The 21,849-nt window shown below is 42.9% G+C and overlaps 1 protein-coding gene across 10 annotated transcripts in view; it reads left to right on the top strand.

Moving 5' to 3' along the window:
* The first annotated feature begins 276 nt into the window (after nt 1-276).
* The window catches only part of HIPK1 (homeodomain interacting protein kinase 1), a 39,989-nt gene continuing 18,416 nt past the window's right edge, over nt 277-21,849 (top strand). For 4 of the 10 annotated variants that reach the window (XM_083509928.1, XM_083509927.1, XM_083509922.1 and 1 more), the window contains exons 1-9: nt 516-672; nt 8,648-9,725; nt 12,481-12,604; nt 14,084-14,203; nt 15,176-15,262; nt 15,706-15,890; nt 16,530-16,692; nt 17,212-17,434; nt 18,728-18,849. In XM_083509928.1, the coding sequence (XP_083366054.1) occupies nt 570-672; nt 8,648-9,725; nt 12,481-12,604; nt 14,084-14,203; nt 15,176-15,262; nt 15,706-15,890; nt 16,530-16,692; nt 17,212-17,434; nt 18,728-18,849 (2,205 nt within the window). In that variant the 5' untranslated portion in view covers nt 516-569. Of the gene's footprint in view, nt 478-515; nt 673-1,217; nt 1,273-1,325; nt 1,542-8,647; nt 9,726-12,480; nt 12,605-14,083; nt 14,204-15,175; nt 15,263-15,705; nt 15,891-16,529; nt 16,693-17,211; nt 17,435-18,727; nt 18,850-21,849 lie in introns of those variants that run through there. The other 6 variants (XM_083509929.1, XM_083509924.1, XM_083509923.1 and 3 more) reach the window with 3 other exon arrangements.

Below are 21,849 nucleotides of genomic sequence, written 5' to 3'. Positions count from 1 at the left end.
TTAATGTTGATTAGACCGTAGGACTAAGCGTGAAGCACTTAAAACTTTATTCACAAAGGCGCTAAAACGTGATGTGATTTACATTTGAATTGTATTGTTCTGGCCAGGTGAGACCAGAGTCGACTATATAAAGGCTGGCTCGCCTTCTCCAGAAATGGCCTGGTGTTTCTTCCAGCACCGGTTGCGGTTGCTCTCAGGACCGGTAAAAATACTTCGTTGGCCGTTTGGAAGCGCAAAGAACTCTAGAATCATCCTGAAGGCAAGTTCGGAGTGGATTCCTATCCCTTTCAGTCGTTGTCTAGGACTTCGGCGGATCGGTTGGGCTTGATCAGAGAGAGAGGACCTGTGCCGATCCAGAGGCGAGAAACTTGGGAACTTGGGCTCAGCTGATCTTCACCCGCCTGAAGATGGCAACTAAAAGGCGCGCCCGAGGAACTGAATATAGCGGGGTGATAACCACGTCGAAATGGAAGAGAGGTAAGTGCGGCGCTGCGCAGCTTGCCGGGGTCGAGCTGTGGCGGGGGAGCCACGTGGCGCGTGAAGCCACAAAGGGGAGCCTTTCCTTTAGGATGCTGCAGGCGAAGCAGCCGCGGAAGAGGACGGCGCTCTGCCCGTGCCTGCGCGCCCCAAAGCGGCTCTCCCCGTGGCCGGCGAATATCGCTCCCGAACAAGGTGCCCCGGCTGATCTCTCAGGCCATGCTCAGCTGCGTCACGGGTGGCAGGTCCCGCCACCAGGGCCCGTCTCCTGGGTTTAGGCTCGGGGAAGCCAACCCTCCATGTTCTCGGCCTGTGCCTTGGCGCACTTAACATGGAGGCGCTCCTTTCAAGGGCAGCGGGGTTTGCAGTTTCCATTGGAAACGCACCTAGTACATCTGGGCTCTGATTGTCCAGGGTTGTATCTCTCTCTCCCCCACCCCCTCCTTCCCAAATAAGATGGATCCGGGTGCCTGGGGAGGGGCTGCGTGCTTATGATTTGCGTTTTTTGTAACTTATCGCGGCCGCGGCAATCAGAGAAAATGTCTCCCGTCACGACGGCGAGCCTCGATTCCTCGGCGCGGCTCAACCGCCGCTGATCACGTGGAGAGCGGGGGGAGGGGAAAAAAGAAAGCGGCTGTTCGCATCCCCGCCTCGGCGCTCGGCTGCTTCCGCCTCGGCGCTCGGAGCGTGAGGCGTTAGCTGGCGTGCTGCGCTCGGCTGGCTCCGCCTGACTCAGTCGAGAGAGGGGCGCGGAACGGAGCGGGAGCAGCTGGGCTGAGCGGAGGGGCCCAGAGGGCGCGGCGGCTGGAAGAGCAGCGGGGGCCGGGCCGGGCTCGCTGGCTCGCTGGCGGGCGGGCGACGGGGGTCGAAGCCTGGCGTCAGCGGCATCCGAGAGGCCCGGGGGCTGCCCCTGTGCCGGCCGCCTCGAGAAGGCCGCGGCGGCCGCGCTCCCCCTTGCCCGGGCCGGCCCCGTGTCCCGGGGCTAGGATGCGCCCGCTCGTCCCCCGGCACCGGCAGGCAGCTCCCGGCCCGGCCCGTGGCTGAGACACCCCCAACGGCGGCGAGTAAGTGCCCGGGCGGCCCCTCGCGGGGAGGCCTCGGTGTGGGATGCAGCGGGCGGGGACGGCGCTCTGTCGTGGGCTGTGGGCAGGTCGCTTCTCGGGTTCAGAGGCCGCCATCATCGCACTCGAGGGCCGCTGAGGCCTGGCTGGGGAGGCGGAGGCCGAGCGTTGCCAGTCAGATCGCGTAGCTCTTGGGAGGTGGGGGAGTCGCCCGTCGAGGGGCGAGTCTCGGGTTCCTGTATTTCTCTTGCTTATGCGGCCCCCGCTCCGTAACAACCTGTTAATCCACGAGGCTTCCCTCCCCACTGTAAAAAAAATGTCCAGCGAGTGGGGCGCTGTGTAATCCTTTCCCATTACGCCCGTCGCTGGGGCCTCCGGTTAGTGAGTGGGCAGGGTATTTTCATATTCTCCCCCCCGCCTTCCGCCTCTGCCAAGTTTAAACTACAGTTCATTGATATAAGTCCCTTTTAAGAACTTACTCCAGAGGCATATTCTACCGCCATCGTCAGCTTTCCTGTACTTGTGCTTATTCATTTAATTATTACGATCGTTTTTATCGTCCCTCTCAAGATATATATCCTTCCAAGGTGGGGTGGCTTATCAGAAATATTAAAGCACATTTATTATGCAAATATTAAAGCACACTTTAAGAAAACGTTCTAAAGAAAATCAACATATTAAAAAGTCTTCTGCTGCTCCTCACCCTGCCCTGTAGCAGAATGACCCTGTTGTGGAGAGTGGATAGTCCATAGTCCAGCACAGGCTCTGAGATGGTCTTCATTTCTTGTCTTTGCTGGAATCCTTCAAACAGGACGCTTGGGTGTGGATTATGGGGACATAAAAAGCTGCTTTAGAATGAGTCAGATCACTGGTCCATTTAGCGCTAATGTTGTCTACACTGGCAGGCACCAGCTCTCCAGAGTTTCGGATGGGATGGTCTAGAGACTCTAGCCCTACTTGGAGATTTTTGTGAGGAAGAGCTGCAGGGGGATTGCTAGGCGGTTCTGTTGAACTGAACTAGAACCTTTAGCAAAAATGTTAGTATTTTAACAAGTAGAAAAACCAAAGCGTAAGTCATTCTTCAGTAATATGTGCTCATGTGAATTCCACTCTGTGGTATTGTGATTCTATTCCCATAGCAAAAGTTTTCACTATGAGAATACTTGACATTTTACTAGCTGAACAAGTGAACTCCTGGTTTACAGCTGGTGGTTTTGATAAACTCAAATGCTTTGCATGCATTGTGGCATTTTGTTGTTGCAAATGCTGTTATTAAATACATCACAGAATGATTATGCTTGGAGTCAAAGCAGGTATTTAGTGCTGTATTCAGAGGGTAGCCAGATAACCTATTTCAGTGTTCCTAGATGGGTACAGGTATACATAGCAAAATTCTGTAGCTAGACTAAAGCCAAAGCCTGATATTATCAACTGTAGAAAAAACTGGCCTTAGTTTGTTCCTCAGACCCCACAAAGTGCATGAGGGATAACATGCTTTATATTAACATCTTAAAGCAAGTATTGTACTACATTGCTTGAAGCAGAATATAGCTTTAATTTTACTTCCTGCTTATGAACAAAAGCTAAATGCCCTCTTCAGAACCAAATATGTATGTAGTCTAGGACTGTGGTATCTTCGTAAGCTCTGGATGTGTGTTGATGTAGCAAGTGAAGAGATCTGTATAGAAATCTGCTATACAGTGGTACCTCGGGTTAAGAACTTAATTCGTTCTGGAGGTCTGTTCTTAATCTGAAACTGTTTTTAACCTGAAGCACCACTTTAGCTAATGGGGCCTCCTGCTGCTGCCGCTGCGCCGCCGCTGCACGATTTCTGTTCATTCTGAAGCAAAGTTCTTAACCCGAGGTAATATTTCTGGGTTAGTGGAGTCTGTAACCTGAAGCGTATGTAACCTGAGGTACCACTGTATTAGTGCAGTCCCACCTCTAAAGCTATCTAGGTCACAACACCCTGATATGCAGAACCTGCCACTGTGGAGATCACACCCTAATATTTTTTTTAGAACTAGATGAGTGGCTAGTGTGAACTTGTTGACATGGCTGAAGAATTGGTGGCAGCAAAAATGTGCTCATTTTTACTGATAGCATTTTGCATTAAGATCAACTTTATAAAACATGAACATTGCCGATGTGGCATCTGACCTAGCTTACATACAAAATGGGGTGGGAGTTAAAACAGTTTCCTGGATACTGATAAAAGTGTTTTACTGAAATTGAAACTTGTGTTGTGGTTGTTCTTTGAAACTTAATATGATGTTTTTAGTACAGCATTTATCCTTGGGGACAGATGTTGTCTGGGAGTGAGAAGTTGAAGGGCCATCTCTTGGAGCCAAACTCATGCCTTCTTAACTACTGGTTTTTACATGCAACATGCTCCTGACAGAGTTGGAATAAACTGTTGGAAAGGATTTTAGCTCTTGAAAACACTTGAGTCTTTGCCAAAATCACAGAGAAAACATTCATGTTGTTCCTTTAATCTGCCCTTTAATAAGTAGTGTGTACAAGACATTGCTATCTTGGTTTAGAGATCAGAGCAGTCACTTTTGCTACAACCTGGCTTAATTACAGTAAGATATGGAAGATGCTTGCAGTGAGTGGATAAAGCATAATTGGGGGGCGGGGAAGAGAACAAATGGATTAGCTGATCTCAGAAAAACTAAACATACTACTGTTCTCTGTATCTGGAAGAAATACAATTTAGTTGCCCTCCTCTGCACACGGCCCAGCTTGTCAATATCCTTCTTGAATTGTTCTGAGAACTGGACACAGGATTCCAGGTGTGGTCTGACCAAGGTAGAATACAGTGGTACTATTACTTCCTGGTATCACTGTTAAGCTGATCACCTGGGTCTTCTTTCCTCTGCTTTTTAAAGGTGGGGACATTTACCTGCCCCCAGACTGTAGGAACCTCACAGGTTCTCCAAGGCCCTGAAGGTTTGAATTCATTTAAAGTAGCTAGGTGTTCTTTCCTATCTTCGGCTGCAGTCTCTCCTTGCATCGTTTATTTTATCACCAGGTTGGGTACTGCTTTCCTTTTGGGTGAAGACAAGACAAAGTAGGTGTTAAACAGTTCCACCTTCTCTCTATCACCCATAGCACTACTCCATGAAGCGGACTACTACTTTTTTGTTCTTTCTCTGCTTCAAACATAGCCAAAGAAACCTTGTATTTTTCTTGCAAGCCTGAGCTCATTCTGAGGTTTGGCCCACCTGACTTCTCCCTGCAACTGTATACTCTTCCTTCATTATTTCTCCTTTCTTCCATTTCTAATACATGCTGTTCTTAAATATCCATAAGATCTTATGCTGCCATACTAGATGCCTCCTACTTTAAGTAACCCCCATCCATCTTGGACTCCCTTCTCTTTTAGAATTTCTGATCATGGGATCTCTCCCCGTAGTTCATTAAGCTTTTTGAAATCAGCCTTCAGAAATCCCAGAGTGCATGTCCAACTACACTCAGCTTTCCCTTGCCTCTGTATAATGAAACATGAGAGGACATGATCACTTCCTCCCAGTACTTCCACTTTGTCAATCAGTTCCTCCCTGTTGGTGAGAAAGAGGTCAAAGCGATGTTGCTTCTTCCATCTTCTGGGAAATGAAATTGCCGGTGGTGGAATTTGTTGAACCATACATTCTTGGCAGAGTTAGAGTTTCAGCATATATCAGGGTAGTTGAAGTCTCCCATGACTACTAGAACTCTCCTTTTTGAATGTTTGGTAATCTGCTGTAGGAAGGCACCATCAACTCTGGCTTGAAGGTTTATAGGAGACACCTGCAGTCAGGTCACTTTTGTTCTCCTCCTACAATTTTTATTCATGTACTCTCAATAGGCCTTCAATTCTCCATGTCATGGATTTGTTAAAAAGTGTATACATGCTTTACATGTAATGCTCTTCCTCTTCCCTACCTGTTTGGTTTGTTCCTTTTGAATAGGTTAAACCCGTCAATTTTTACATTCCAGTCATGATTCTCATCCCACCAGGTTTCAGTAATGCCTGTTAGGTCACATTTGCCATCCTGCATTAAATGCTCAAATTGATAATAGAATAGCCAGTTGAACATTAGGCTGCCAGTACTTAGGATAGTTGTTATTTCCAGGAATTGGTAGCTTTATATTGTGTAATGTGTGTGTCACTTCAGTTGGCAATCTGATGCAGGGTTTTGAAATGGCTGCTTTGGCTCAGGCTTTTGTCCTGTGTCATGTTTTCTTGTTTTCTGACTGTCTTGGTCTTCCAGCACATCACAAAAGATTTTAAGGAACACCCTGTTTTCATGTTGGGGTAATCCACATGTCTGATGAGACATACTTGAATTCTATATGTGCAGTCTAGAAGAGACCAAAGCATACTTTAAATTGGTTGTTCAAGTGTGTGTAACTTCCTCTGGATAGTGTCTCATCACTGCTGGCAACAATGAGTTAATTTGGCAGTCTTCATAGCTGCATGTAGTGACATACCCAAAATCCTACATAGAACTCCCTACTAAGTAAATTGATACACTTTTTTCAGAGCTGCTCTTTTGACCGTCCCAGACTACTTGTAGCAGTAAGCCAAACAATGGCTTAATATGAAAGAGCAAACATGTGAATTCTCAGAGAGAAGAACATGGCTCCTTTGCTTCTCTAATGCTGTTGCTGCACTGCTCTGAGCTAAACCATAGTTTGGCTTAGCATTATGTCCAAACCTAGGCTTGCTGTTTATCTCCCCAGACAAACCATGAGTAGTAAGCCATAGAATAAATATTAACTATAAACATTAACTATGGCCCATGGTTTGCCTGGATTGAAATAAAACGGCAAGCCTGCATTTTGACATAATGGCTAAGCCAAACCACAGTATCAGGCTCAGAAGAGGAGCAAAGGAACCAGTCTTGTCTTTGGGAACCTGCATGTTTGCTTGTTAATGTGCTTTGTGTTGTGTGAATCAGGTCAGTGGCTGATTCATAATGGCTTACATGGGCCATTATGAATGATGACACAAGCAGAAGCTTGTCATTGTCCTCTATGGACAATGTCAAATTGTATTGATGGAATAAGTTGCTTCATTGGCATTGTTTCTACTCCTAGCAAACTTTTCAGTTTTAGCTGGCACAAAAGTGTCAACACTTCTGTGAATGAGCTACTGTTTCAAAATGGAGAAACTAGTTTGCAACATGAGAACAGTTATGAAAGCATCTAAACTTTAGTCAAAGTCAAAAGAAACATGTGTGAATTGGCTGTGGTCTGGTGTTACACTACTACTAAGGTCTTGCAGGAAACGTGACTTGAATAGCTGTTGGCAAATGCTCTGTTAGTCTTTAAAAACACGTGTTTCTAAAATCCAGGCTCTGCAGGTTGGAGAGAGTGTTTGCCAGTCTCCTTTGTTGAGCCTTACTTTCCTTTCACTGTAAAAGCAAATGATGAAAAGGTTACCCTCTGAATGTTTTGAACTAATCATTTGAACTATAATTCCCCTCACCTCCAGCTATTGGCCATGCTATTTGGGCTGCTGGTAGCTGGTCCATAACCTGTTTTGTAAGGCATTGCAGATTAAAATCTGTCCCCCTAAATAGGCCTGACAACAAGCAAATATTTGGACTGGACTTTGAAGGGCCAGTTGGAGCCTGCCGCCTTTTCTCTGTGACACTTGAGACATAAACCATTTATGTTTTTATCTGAAGGTAACCTTCCATACCGGACACGGGTGGCGCTGTGGTCTAAACCACTGAGCCTAGGGCTTGCTGATCGGAAGGTCGGCGGTTCGAATCCCCGCAACGGGGTGAGCTCCCGTTGCTCTGTCACAGCTTCTGCCCACCTAGCAGCTCGAAAGCACGCCAAAGTAAAAGTAGATAAATAGGTGCCGCTCTGGCGGGAAGGTAAACGGTGTTTCCGTGTGCTGCTCTGGTTTGCCAGAAGCGGCTTAGTCATGCTGGCCACATGAGCCGGAAGCTGTCTGCGGACAAACGCCGGCTCCCTTGGCCTATAGACCAAGATGAGCGTGAAACCCCAAAGTCGTCCGCGACTTTACCTTTAACCTTCCATAATGAAATTGCTAGTGTTTACTTCTAATACTTTAATGTATATTTCTTTTTATCACACAGAACCACAGCACTGAAATTTAGCAAAATATAAACAGTAAAGCTACAGTAAAAAACATCAGCTCATCAGCACCAGTCATGAGTAGCATCTGATCCTGACATTGCTTAATTGAAGGCAGTGTTGGTGTCCCTTTTGCAATACTGATGGTGAAGTCAGGCATATTCCCTTCTGCTTGTTAGTGTTTTCTAGTCAGTGTTAGTTTTCATTAAGTTGTACTTAAAAAAAAATTTTTTTCTTCCATGTTCTCAAGGCACCTTTGAAATGAACTAAAAGCCAGTTGGTTGGTTTTTTTAAAAAAATACTTTCAGCACAGTCAAGCTGTGGATCTGGGAAGTATCCTTAGGGATGACTTGCTTCTAGGAGTGAGGTTGGGGAGTATCCTTTGGGAGTAATTATTAGGATGACATAGTGACTTCTGTCCTTAATTGTAGGTGGTTTGTATTTCGGTAGAGGTAGGATGGACAACTTGTTTGGTCGTGGTCAGGTGGATTACACATGTTGTATGTAGTAGAGCATAAAGGAAATGATAGAACCTATAAAACAGCAAATTGATGAAAATGTTAACCCCACAATACTTTAACCAGCACATCTACTTAAAGCCATTTTACTAACTCACATGTTTCCTACACCTGACTTAAAGTAACATTTCAGCAGTTTTCCTTGTAACTACGCATTTGACCACTTACAGGAAAGTTGTACCCCCCCATTTTTTTTTAATTGTTGTTCTTTGTTCCTGATCCCCCTATGTATAAATACCTGCTGGCCAGGGTGACCAAGAATGTCATATTGTTTGGCTGCTGATGTGGCAGTTTGTGTGTAGCTGTAGGCAATCTATGGAAAGAGCCATTTCCCTTGTTACCTTTGGGAAACATTTGGTGAGGTCACACACTCGCCATTATTACTTAGTGGGTAAAAAGAGAGCTGTGAATCTGGCTCTTTTTCCCAAGTGTGATTTCTTGTTGTGTGATATATTTATTGCTTATTCATTAATTAGCTCTTTGTTTACTCTTCAGGTATGGCCTCTCAGCTTCAAGTATTCTCCCCCCCATCAGTATCTTCGAGTGCCTTCTGCAGTGCCAAGAAACTGAAAGTGGAGCCCTCTAGCTGGGATGTTTCAGGACCGAGTAACGGTGACGAGTATTACAGTCACAGCAAAAACCTCCCAGGTGCTCAAGGGCCAGCCAGCTCCTCTCACCAGGTAGCAAACTTCAGCATCCCTGCTTATGACCAGAGCCTCCATCTCCCTGCTCCTTCAGTTGAGCACATTGTGGTCACAGCAGCCGACAGCACAGGCAGTGGTGGAACAACGTCGTTCCAAAGCAGCCAGGCCCTAACACACAGGGCTAACATTGCTTTGCTGGAACCGTACCAAAAATGTGGATTAAAAAGGAAAAGTGAGGAAGTTGACAGCAACGGTAGCGTGCAAATTATAGAGGAACATCCACCTCTCATGCTGCAAAACAGACCTGCGGTGGGTGCTGCGGCCACTACCACCACTGTAACAACGAAAAGCAGTAGTTCCAGTGGCGAAGGGGATTACCAGCTAGTCCAGCATGAAATCCTTTGTTCCATGACAAACAGCTATGAAGTCCTGGAGTTCTTGGGCCGAGGGACCTTTGGGCAGGTGGCAAAATGCTGGAAGCGGAGCACCAAGGAGATTGTAGCTATCAAAATCCTGAAAAACCACCCTTCCTATGCCAGGCAGGGGCAGATCGAAGTGAGTATCCTGTCCCGGCTGAGTAGTGAGAATGCTGATGAATACAACTTTGTCCGCTCTTATGAGTGTTTTCAACATAAAAACCACACATGCCTGGTGTTTGAGATGCTGGAACAAAACTTGTACGACTTCTTAAAACAAAATAAGTTTAGCCCCCTGCCTCTGAAATACATTCGGCCAATTTTGCAGCAGGTGGCCACTGCCTTGATGAAACTGAAAAGCCTGGGTCTAATACATGCTGACCTGAAGCCTGAGAACATCATGCTGGTTGATCCTGTACGCCAGCCATATAGGGTGAAGGTCATAGACTTCGGCTCTGCAAGTCATGTGTCGAAAGCTGTGTGTTCCACTTACTTGCAATCACGCTATTATAGGTAAGTACACATTTCATTTATTTAAACAATAGGGGTTTTTTTTGCATGGCATTCATCCTGTGGCACTTGATAGGTAAATTGTCTTCTGAAATCATGCCTATCTGCTTTCTGTCTGCTTCCCATTTATCCTTTCCTGTTTCTTTTCCATTTGGGTTTTCAACTTGAAAGATATTTACAAATATTTTGCAAATAACTGGGTTGCTAAAGTTGAGTGAGAACTCAGAAGGCTGACTGCTTCAAGCAGACTGCAGATGCCAAGGGGGGAAAAATGTCATAATTTGACATTTAGAAAAAGAACTTCTATGCTTCTAGAATTTGGGATGTAAAATGCAGTAGATTGAATAACATAGCCAGAATTCAAAAGCCCACACAAACCCCCCAAGGGGAATTAATATTTCTCCAATGGTAGTCATCCTTGCCACATGAATAAGCACTTAAAACATTTTAAGGGTTTGAGATCACTCTGGATGTGCCTAGATTTGAGTTCAACCTGGCATATAGCTGTTGGCACTTGTAAGCCACACTTGGTGTTAAAATTGTGGTATCTGTGTTGCAGTGTTGGGAAGCTCAGGTGTTTGTATCAGACTTGTCAGGCAGCTGTGATATTCAAATGGGTACCCAGTAGTCATGTTGTCATAAGCATAAACCATGGCTTGCTGTGCACAAGTGAAATCATGCCTGCATTTCTCTTCCTGGCTTTTGGGAAAAGAAAGCCATGATGTCTGGATTGATGTTATTTCTGAACCAGATATTTGTTGGATCAATCCATCAACCTCTGTTGAATGTTTTAGAAGTATTGGGTCTGGCATCACTTTCGCTGCCTTGACCACAGCAGTGGTGAATGCCTGTATATATGTTTGCTACCAATATGCTTTTATGCCTGTCAAGTAAACTTATACACTTTAGTGAATCTTTATGGCATCCATGAGTGTTTATTGTCTACTGTGTGTACCTTCAACCCCTAAGACACTTCCCAGGAAGGAGCTGTGTTGAGATGTAACTCTGCCGAGTATGGCTACTGGCATACATGCTCAGCGAAAGTGATGCTGGACCCAATCCTTCTAAATTATCCATCAGATGTTGATGGACTGATCCAACAGTATTGTGAGTTGGTTGTTCCCAACAAGTCATCATTAGTAAGATAAGAATAAAGGACTGATTTTCAGTCCCAATAATCCATAACCCCATGTTCAAATGTACTGCGAAGACAAGGATTGTGATCTACTTCCTCCCAGCACCTTTCATGTATAAACACGTCATTCCTTTTTTAAGCCTCTGAAAATAACAATATGCAGCTGGTTATCTAAACAAAATATATTTAGAACAAGGAGGGGAATTTGATCTACTACTTGGTTTGGTGATTGACACAAATAGTTCAATGGCAACTGCTGTCCATCTTGATATCACACATGGTTGAGTTGGTGACTTTGTTGATTTTCCTGTGTTTGCTGGGAGAATATGACTAGCTTGTAAGATGATTAATACCTACAATGCTTGGGTGGGTGTGTTAGGGTAGTGTTTCAACCCAACACTGGGATCTCTTGTCATTTTTGTGTGGTCAGTGTATGGCTCACTGGATAATGAATTTGGGCATAGATTCAAATTCCTCCTTAAAACTCACTAAGTGACATAGGATAACCACTGTTTTCCTAAAGGTAAAGAAACTTGGAGCTGGCAGCTTAAGTTTATGACCACATTTCTCGACATGTTCTATTTTGGGGATAAAACCTTTAATCCTATAGATCTGGCAATGAAGTTGTTATTTTCCAACGTAGCCAAGTTTGTCTTACTCGTTGGACTTATGCTGTATGAAATTAAATGTTGTAGTGAATTGTGTGCTAAATTTGTCAGATCATTTTCTCACTGTATTGCCTTTAAAACATCAACAGGCTGATCTTATACCTTAGCAGTAATTACTTAGGAGCTATTCCTATTGGATTTAATTCTTTGAGTTATCCCAAATGTGAGTGCATACAGCCAAAGGTTGTTTGTGTGGAAAAGTCATGATTCTGTGCCCACAGAGTTAACACCATCGGACATAAAAGCTTTACTTTGAAGTATATAGTGCTTAGGTTTGGGAAGTGTGGTTGTATCAAATCTATTTGATCGAGAGGAACAGTCTGTCAGCAGAATGGGGATTGAAGCGATATTTGGCAGTAACTCTCGGCAGTACCTTGTGCCACCTCAAACCCTGTTTCAGAGGGTTCCTCAAACCTCTAGAGCATCCCTGGATCAAAGAGTCCCCCTGTCACCAGAGGGACAACAGTTGTTATAACCCCTATGGCTATGTTAGGCTACCCGAGCTGAACTCATTGAATAGAAGACTGCATTGTGCTGGTATTATAGAAACTGTGTATTGCTAGTTCCATTTATTAAAGAAGAAAAATTTACTTTGAGATAATTTATCAGTTTTGACAGATTTCAGAGGGTGGTCAATGATACTCTTTTGCAGTAAAAGCAACTGAATACTGCAGTACCTTACAGGCTTAGGAACGTCATTATGGTATAAGTATTTGTGGGACAGAGTACACTTTACCAGATGCCATACATTATCTGGGGTGCTGCATTAAATGTTTTAAGTCTTTAAGATGCCATAGCACTGATTATTGGTTTTGCTATCAGTTTTGCTCATTCATTCTTGGCTATATATTTGACTCTTGGCTATATATTTGACAATCTAAACTTTTTAATTCAGTCAAGTTTATGGGATTTGTGAAGTTGTTAGTAATCAAATATACTATTGCATGTTTTTCAGAGCTCCTGAAATCATCCTTGGTTTGCCATTTTGTGAAGCTATTGATATGTGGTCACTGGGCTGTGTGATAGCTGAGCTGTTTCTTGGTTGGCCCCTGTACCCAGGAGCATCAGAATATGATCAGGCAAGTTTGTGTAGATATTTATATAGTTTACATTCAAATCTAAATTCATATTTGGAACTGGATTTAATATCACTTTAGCACTTGATAATGCCTGTCCAAATTTAGCCACACTCTTATAAACAAAAAGGTGCCCTAAGCTGATTTCATGGTATTTAAGCCTGCAGTCCTAAGCAGCTTCAATCAGGAATAAGTGCCATTGTACTCATTGAGGCTTGCCTCTGAGGAAATAATGTTAGGATTGCACTGCAAATTCATTTGTGATTGGATTATAAACATCTAATTCATGAGAGCTGGATTAGATCAATAGTCCTACTGTTTTCAGATGGACACATGCGAGGAGCACTGGTTAGTTGTAGTGCTTTGCATTGCCCCATTCAGTTCCAATACCCAAGACCAGAAATTACAGGATTATATAAATCACCCAACTGTATAAACTTCTTTTGAATGGATAGGTTACTGGTAGATAACATAATATGCTGACATTCTGACTTCTGCCCTGGCCATGACAACACCTCTCTGCTGATGAAGGAGGATGGGACATACTCACTGATGTTGTGCTTTGCCTGAATCAGTGCTGCTCCCTCCTACCTCTGCTTAAGCTGACTACAGACATACTTTTAGACAGTTGCAGTTCAAGATACCTGGGCCTAGCCATCTTGGTGGGACCAGCTCAATGAGCACTTTGTTCCCTCAGCTCTTTTGAATGTTCATTTGGGTGGGTAGATGGGGGTCATGTGGTTCCTTCTGATTAAGGCACACACATTTTTCACTGCCATTTCCAATTACACAATTGTTCGTGGTTTACCATGAATCCATTGGTCTGGGCTGTATTCTTCTCTTCAGGACAAACAAATCACATTTTATACTTTAGTGTTACATTTGAATTGTGTCTTCAATGAACAAACCTTGGTCGTGGTTTGCTGGGAGTGAAACAACCCATGACCCCTAGTTTGGACATACAGTACAATTGATTTTAATCATATGCAGCTGCTTAAAATTGCACAAATTAAATGGAGGCAAGGTGGAGCACCAGATCTGCTCAGGTTACCAAGCACATGAGAGCATTTAAGCTCTGTGCCTTGTTTGTGGGGCAAGGCCTTCTCAGTGCGCTGGCTCTGAGATGCTTGCACAAGATGTTCTGGAGCCATCAGAGTTCATTGACACCACACTGGAATCCACTGGAAATGATTGTTTCCTAGGTCCAGGCTAGAAATCAGTTCAAGCCTAGCAAGAAATTGGGAATCTGACGCAAGATATGGTTGGAACTGCATAATGCAGTAAAATATATTAAACAACTAAGGTTTGCAAAGAAATGTATTTGCTTCAGCATAGTAATCTGTTAAGTGAATATTGACTGAGGCAGTTTAAAAAAAAAGAAAAGATCCCACTGTATGTTTTCCTTCCTCTGGAAGGAAATGCATTTAAGTATTTACACAGCATTCTGCCTTTATCATAGATTACTTCTTTTTTCCATTGCAGATTCGTTACATTTCACAAACGCAAGGACTTCCAGCTGAGTACTTACTGAGTGCAGGAACGAAAACAAGCAGGTTTTTTAACAGAGATCCAAACTTGGGATACCCATTGTGGAGACTAAAGGTTTTTATTTTTTTTTCAGACATTCAATTTATTGTCTAAGAGCAGTATTTGCAGCTTGTGTAGAGGAAAAACCTTTAGTTATTGCATGTTCACCACTAGGTTAAGATAAATTTGGTTGGAGACCTAACCCCATTTACCTACGAGGAAGCCCCATTAAATTCAGTGAGACTTAATTACAGAGCACATGTATTTCTTCTCTGGGCACATCCAGTGAAACAGTTACAATAAAGAGAGCTACCTATTGGTGTGACTAATTTGTATGCAGGAGCGAGTCTTTTCCATTTGGCTGGACTTAAAAAAAAATATTCTTGATTTTAATTACATTCATTTTTTAAGTATTAATTTAATTAATGTCTGCCCTTTGCCATAAGGTCCTATGGTGGGTTACAGCTTTCAAAACAATGTCAAAAACAATTTAAAACAACCAACTTGTTCAGCTGAATGTTATAGGAAAGGAGAGCACTTTTAGAGAGTTACAAAGATTCACGCACAGAAGGTTCTCTTTGTCACCAGCAAAATAACATCTTATTAGAAAATTTAAGGCCATTAACATTAGTTCTCAGAAAAATTTTCGGTGACAAACCCTCTTTTTGCTAAAAGCTATACTGTCAAAAAATCACTTTTGCAATCCCCTTTGCTGTAAAGCCATCCAGTGATTTAAAATCACCTTTCAGAGTTTGAACTACTGTTTAGAAACATCTGAAGCCTCACATTATGGCTGCCTTGTAAAATATCTGATACTTTGCTCAGGTTGGCTTGTATTTGTCCTTGAGAATATAGATGAGAACATTAATTTGGCACAGTGTCATTTTTCACAAGCTTAGGTAGCAAGGTTATGATGGCCTATCATTTCTGCTTCATAGGGCATTCCATTTGTCAATGGCTGATTGCTTGTTGACCTAGCTTTGCTTTTATTGCACTGAACTCTAAAACCCTGTTAGAGTTGCTTGTAACATGTATTTTATTTGATAGACTCCAGAGGAACATGAATTAGAGACGGGAATAAAATCAAAGGAAGCTCGGAAGTACATTTTCAACTGTTTGGATGACATGGCGCAGGTGAGCTGCTGAGAAAAATAATGATGCCTTTTATACTACAAGCATAATTACCCAGAGCAGTAATATTTTACACTTGCTCTACATAGGAATCAATTATATTCCCTTCCTCAGGAATTAAGTTTGCAATTCTGTGCCCTCTTCTTGGGAGTAAGCCCCAGTGAACTCACGGGGTCTTATTTCTGAGTAAACATGAGTAAGATTTCATTTTCACTTCTATTCAACATGCTCTTTTAAGTAATATAACAGTGTGAGTCCCCCCCCCCCAACATCCATATATTAGAGAAACCAGAAGAGGGAGGAATGAGATCCTGAGTCTAAAGTTGAAATGATTCTGCATTCTGAGAGCCTAGAATAAATGTATATTGTGTATCTAGTAATTTCCCTGCTATAAAATCAATGGTTTATGCAACAGACATCAAGTTCCAATTTTTTTCTCCTACAAGGTAAATATGTCTACAGATTTAGAGGGAACAGACATGTTGGCAGAGAAGGCGGATCGAAGGGAGTACATTGATTTGTTAAAGAAAATGTTGACAATTGATGCAGATAAGAGAATTACTCCGCTGAAGACTTTGAACCATCAGTTTGTGACAATGAACCATCTACTGGATTTCCCACATAGCAACCAGTAAGTTTCTGACAGATGTTTGAAACAATGTTCGTTCATTTATTCATTCACCCTTGTAGCCTGTCCCTCCCTCAAGGTTGAGACAAGTAAAAAAGAAAGCATATGAAATACTTCTAGAAGTTCACTTTAACACAAAATAAATTCAAATTAGAGCAAACTTGATTTAATCAAAGGAATTCCCAAAGTGTATTTATTACCTCAATGGAGTTACTTTAAAAAAAAGTTGTTGCAGCTACTTATTCCACCAATACCTTTGATTTCTCACAGTCAGAATCTTTATATCCCAGATATAAAGTGGGTGCTTGGCAGCCACCCCAAAAGTATACTGTTAGGATCGGGAGCATCTGGCCTTCTAGAAGTTGTTGCACTACAACTCCTGATTATCCCTGGCCATTTGCCATGCTGGATGTGGTTGATGGGAGTTGGAGTCCAGCAACATCTGGATAAACACGGGTTCCTAATCCCTGATCATTACTGTTTGAACTGTGGGATTTTGATGGAGAGAGGATGGCACTCATGGTTATATTGATGCATGTTAAAATAAAGTGCAGAAGCATAGCACACGTAGCCTTACATGCTTGGTAATTAACTACAGTTTCACAGCCACACAAATCTCTTTGACATCTCATTTCCTTTTAGTGTGAAATCCTGCTTTCAGAACATGGAGATATGCAAGCGAAGAGTTAATATGTATGACACAGTTAATCAGATAAAAAGCCCATTCACAACACATGTTGCACCGAACACAAGCACAAACCTCACCATGAGTTTCAACAACCAGCTCAATACTGTGCACCATCAGGTAATTAGTTTATTATTATTATTATTATTATTATTATTTTGTTGTTGTTATTATTATTTATTATTGTTTTGAGGAATGAAAACCAATAAAAACAGCTTCCGTCATTTCCTGGAGTGATTCACCTTAATCTAGATGTTATTCTAGATTATTAATCATGAATTTAATCTGAAATCAATGCTATATGTAATCGGCAACTACCGCTATGCAGTGGCTGCCTTATGAGTTCCATACCCAATTCCAGGCATTGACCTTTAAAGCTCACCATGGCCTTGGACCTCTCAGAGCAGCTCTCCTGTGACCTGCCTTCATCCCTCACCCTTTCCCATTGTAGCTAACTAGCTGTTTAGTATTATACTGCTCACCAGCTGGTCTGTAAAATATGTCAGCGAGACAGAAAGTTGGGTTAAAGTGAGCGGAAAGCCTGAAGCGTTTCTTTTGTATTGGTTTTTGTGGATGATTTTCAAATGCTTGAGCAAAAGACATCTTTTGGTTCTAATGATGAATGTTCCTGTTTTCCAGGCTAGTGTGTTGGCTTCAAATTCTACAGCTGCTGCTACTCTGTCTCTGGCAAATTCAGATGTTTCACTGCTGAATTATCAGTCGGCTCTCTACCCATCATCTGCAGCACCAGTTACTGGTGTGGCGCAGCAGAGTGTTTCCTTACAGCCTGGAACCACTCAGATCTGCACCCAAACGGATCCATTTCAGCAAACTTTCATTGTGTGTCCTCCTGCTTTTCAAAGTAAGTGTGTGTGTGCGTGTGTGTGTGTGCGCGTGTGTGTGTGTGTGTGCGTGTTGGGGTCTTTCCATACTATTTACAAAAATAATACATAGTAGTTTTAAAGCTAACAGCTAAGGTGCACATATATTACATATATGCCGCTAAAGTATAATTTGACACTTTTCATGTTTTAAAAGTAAAACTCTAGCATGGTGCTCAGTATACAAATTCTGAAAATCGAAAGTTTTGAAATAAGTAAAATAGGATACAGTGTGCAGCTGAGCAATGGATTCGCTTACGCTTATTCTAGGCTAAGTGAAGGAATCCAAGATGATTTGAGGGTTGCTGCAGACAAACTTGGATTTATTGTTTCATATAGAGTTGGATTTGGGGGATTATTATGTATTCAATTTATATCACACATTTCTTACTGAGCAAGTCCAGGGAGGGTGCAGATATTGTGCCCTTTTCACAGAAGTCGTGGGCAGGGTGGTCCCCCGTTTCCTTCATGAGTATTGCACAGGGCGCTTATGGATGTACAGCTACTTTTACTGAAGTAGGCACACGAGTCTCCATTACAGACCTTTATATAGCAGACAAGGTATTGAGTGAGCTCAACTGCAGTAGCCTGCTGATAGAACCAACCTCTTGCCTAAGTTGGCTTCATCAGTAGTATGTATGGAATTACAGTTCTATTTTGTAGAGCAATAGTGCTTTGTTGTCGATTCCCCATGTTTTGAAATCTATTTCAAAATGCATTGCCACACATTGTACACCCCAAAGAGAGCTGTAGCTTCATTATCTATAGATACACCTATATCTTATTTGAGCATTACTCCATATTGGCCTCTAAAAAAACACTTTCAGAAAAGTTGGAAAATACAAAGATATTGCCAGTAGCCAAGCAGTAGATGACCAGTTTCCAGATTGCAGTAGCTGCAGCCTGGGATGAAGCTTCTCATGGAGCTGGAAAATCCTTATTTTAACAATACAGATGCCTCTCGGTCAACAGCTGGCATCCCAATATCCAAATGCCATTGTGACCTGAATGTTAAGAGCAAAATCACTAAATGGGTTTGTGGCAATCCACCGCCACAAAGGAAGGTGTTTTTGAATAGGTGGTATTCCAGAAAAATACTGCTTAGACTGTACAGCTGGTCTGCTGCACCAAGTGTGTAGATAGACTTAGGCATTTCTCGGTGTCAGTAATTATTTGTTTTGTCTTTGTTTCGTTTGTTGGTAAGTGGGCTCTGAAAAGTGTTCAGGTAATTAAAAGCAGTATATTAACTGTTCTCTTTTCGTTATTTCCTACAGCTGGTCTTCAGGCAACCACAAAGCATTCTGGCTTCCCTGTTAGGATGGACAACACTGTTCCAATTGTGCCACAGGCACCAGCAGCTCAGCCATTACAGATCCAGTCCGGAGTTCTCACACAGGTAAACGTAAGGAGAGCCCTTAAAATGTCAGTAAATTACCCCGAATACAATTACTGGTTTGTTCTAGATTAAAGTTGGGAACCAGAAATTACTCAAAGTTGGGTGGCAGAGTCCTGCCTTCCAATACCAAAGACAAGACAAGAAAGCATGGAAATTGGTCTACCTACATTAAAGGTTTGGCCCTAATAAATGGGCTAACCTATTTAGCTAAAATAAAGTTGTTTTAAATTCTTCTCAGTTTTTATAATGTTCTATTATGGATACTCTGTTTTTCTACACCACTCACATTATCTGAATGCAGAGTGGTTTTTAAATCCTTAGCTATAAATGAAGTGCAAGTGCAAGATTTCATATGGCTACGTTGAGTCCCAAGTCGATTCCTCTTCCCTTTTCCTCACTCTTTCTCCCCTGCCCCCATTCATAGCAAGAATACTTGTTACAACTGCATTGTTTCATTTTGTTGTGATGTATTCGTAAAAGCTTAGATGATATGAAATAATTAGATTTCAGTATATATTATTTTGGTACTCTAATCCCATTTTATATCCTACTAGAAAAACCAAAGTGATATCTGCTTCCAGGAATACTTGTATTTTGCTAAAAACTAATGGCGATTTTTTTTCTTTGAGTGAACATGTTCTCAGGTGGGGCGAAAGCTCCCTCTAGCCTTCAAAGGCAGAATCGCAGCTTATTCAAAGGATTTTGCACACATCCACTCACCTTACGCGGCTTTCTCCTGCCTTCACTCTGAGGCAGTTGGGGTTCACACTCGGCTATTCATATTTGCTCAGGCTTGTGTTTTGGAAGCGATTTCCATTCAGCTTGTGGTTATTTTCGCAGAACCCACTACCCCCATGCTGGAACAAAAGAATTCTAAAACTAAATTGGCACATCTTCAATGAAAGGGGAAAGGAAGTTCTTGTGAGTTTGATATCAAATAAGAAACTTCGCTTTGGGGTTTTTTTATGGGGAGGGGACTTTTTCTGTGTGGTCTGGTTGGCAGTCCCCTTCCTGCATCTTTCCATGACTGTTTCAATCACTTCTACATTTGATTTTTTCACCTTGTCACTTAACTCCCTTTCATTTTTTTTCCTCCTTAGTGGCCATTTCCTTACCACTTCAGGCCCTTGGGAGTTAAACAGACCAGTTTTTCCTCTCAGCATTTTAGTGGCTGTTGGGTTCTTATGCTGGCGCCCTGCCATTGTTGCCTCTCCCCAGAGCTCCAGCCAGTGCCAAAGCAGTGCACCATTTTTAAGTAGCCGTTTGGCAAAGCTATTGGCCATAAGGCAAAGAAGCTTAGCCTGTTTCCCACCCCCACTGGAGATGATCCCCATTCGCTCTGAGTCAGTGTGCTGCAGCAGTTGAGGAAAACTTCAGCCACATTTGGGCGGGGCGGGGGGGGGGGGAGAGCAGTGACAAAAACCTACATAAATCTAAAGCCAAAGTCTTTAGGGCAGCTAAAAGCATCATATTCTTCCAGCCTCTTGCGGTGACAGTTTCCTTTTTAAGTTCCAGCATGCTTTAACAAATCATGGCTCTGCTGATTTGGAGGTGGCTGAAGGCACATTGTGGAACAGAATCCAATGGCACTGTGGGATAATCTCTGCTGAGATTAATCCAACTCCATTAGGTCTAAGGAAGTCTGATCTGCTTGGAGTAAAAAGGCAGGCTGGAGGGAGTTTGGATATTTTTCCTACAGCTTGCTTCAGGTCAGTGGAGATAAGGAGGCCCTTTCTGAGGGGCTAGAAGTAATGTTGGCCCAGTCACGACTTGTGGCACCTTTTGAAGAGGATTTTTGGGGTTGGTTTTTTGCTGCTTCTCTCTCTCAGGCCATTTCTGTGCCTCATAAGGCTCCTGTTCACAGCTGCTCTCTGTAACATTATCATGACCTCTAATCCAAGTTTGCCCTGTAATTTAGCTCTCTTCCAGGCTTTGCCTAGCACTTTCAGTAATCTTACTTGGGTGCAGCTTCAGTTGACTCCTCAAATGCTGCTCCAGATTAAAGGAGCCTTGTTGGGTGACTTTGCTAAAGAGCTGTTGGGTGCCTAGCAACAACCTGCAGTCATTTTCCTCACACTCCTGGCAGTGTCTGCTCAAGCTCCTCAGCCAGTTATTGTTCCAGTATCACTTCTGGCTCCAGCAGTTCCGGCTGTTGTACCAGCTGAGCTATGGGATTCAAGTGGCCCAAGGGAAAGGCACACAAGAAGTGTGAGAGCTTTTCTGCCTATAGGCAGTTGGAAAATTGAGGATGCTGTGTTTGAAGAGGAGTTTTGACGTTGATGACTGGAGTGAAGGACCAGAGGTTGAGGAAGTTCCTTCTAATAGGCACCATTCCTGCCTCTTCTCTGAAAACCTATGACACCTCTGGATCTTAACAAGCCTATGGATAAACCGGCTTGCATTTCTTCTCGTCACCTCAGCTTCACCAGAGAGAGAAGGCAAATGGAAAAGGCTTCAGTAATATATAAGTAATAATCACAATGGTATGAGGAGAAGGTACCTGTTGCCGTAATTATTCTGGTGGATTTGTCTGACTTTGCTCGAAGGGAGTCTGCCTTCGCATGCACAGGTCCAGACAAGAGCACAGACTTGTTGAAGAAATTGCTGATGCCACAGTCCCAAAGGATCACACCATATTACCGGTAAATGTCTTCAATCAGATGAACCAAAGCTATGAGAGCAGGAAACAGCTCAGTAAGCCAACAGTGCCTTTCATTGGTCTTACTGAAAGTAAAAAACTGGACTGGCATTGCTGTCAAAATGGAGGAACTTGAATCCTGGGCAGCTTCTGTGCATGCCCCCAACACTTCACTGGCAGATACTGTGAATATTATGAAAGGAAGAGCAACATGGACAATGCATATGAAAGAGTTGCCATCTTTGTTGTAAACTGCACTGTTTATCTCAGCAAAACTGTCTTGTAAGCGAGGAAGAGAATAGATCTATTTACTTTCAGATGGCCAAAGATTAAAGCAAACAATGTGCTGCTTCTCCTAGGCC

Source organism: Podarcis liolepis (genome assembly GCF_965112155.1).
Source record: "Podarcis liolepis genome assembly, chromosome: 6".
Taxonomy (NCBI): domain Eukaryota; kingdom Metazoa; phylum Chordata; class Lepidosauria; order Squamata; family Lacertidae; genus Podarcis; species Podarcis liolepis.
Note: the sequence above shows the minus strand (reverse complement) of the source record. Positions and strands in the feature narration are given on the sequence as shown.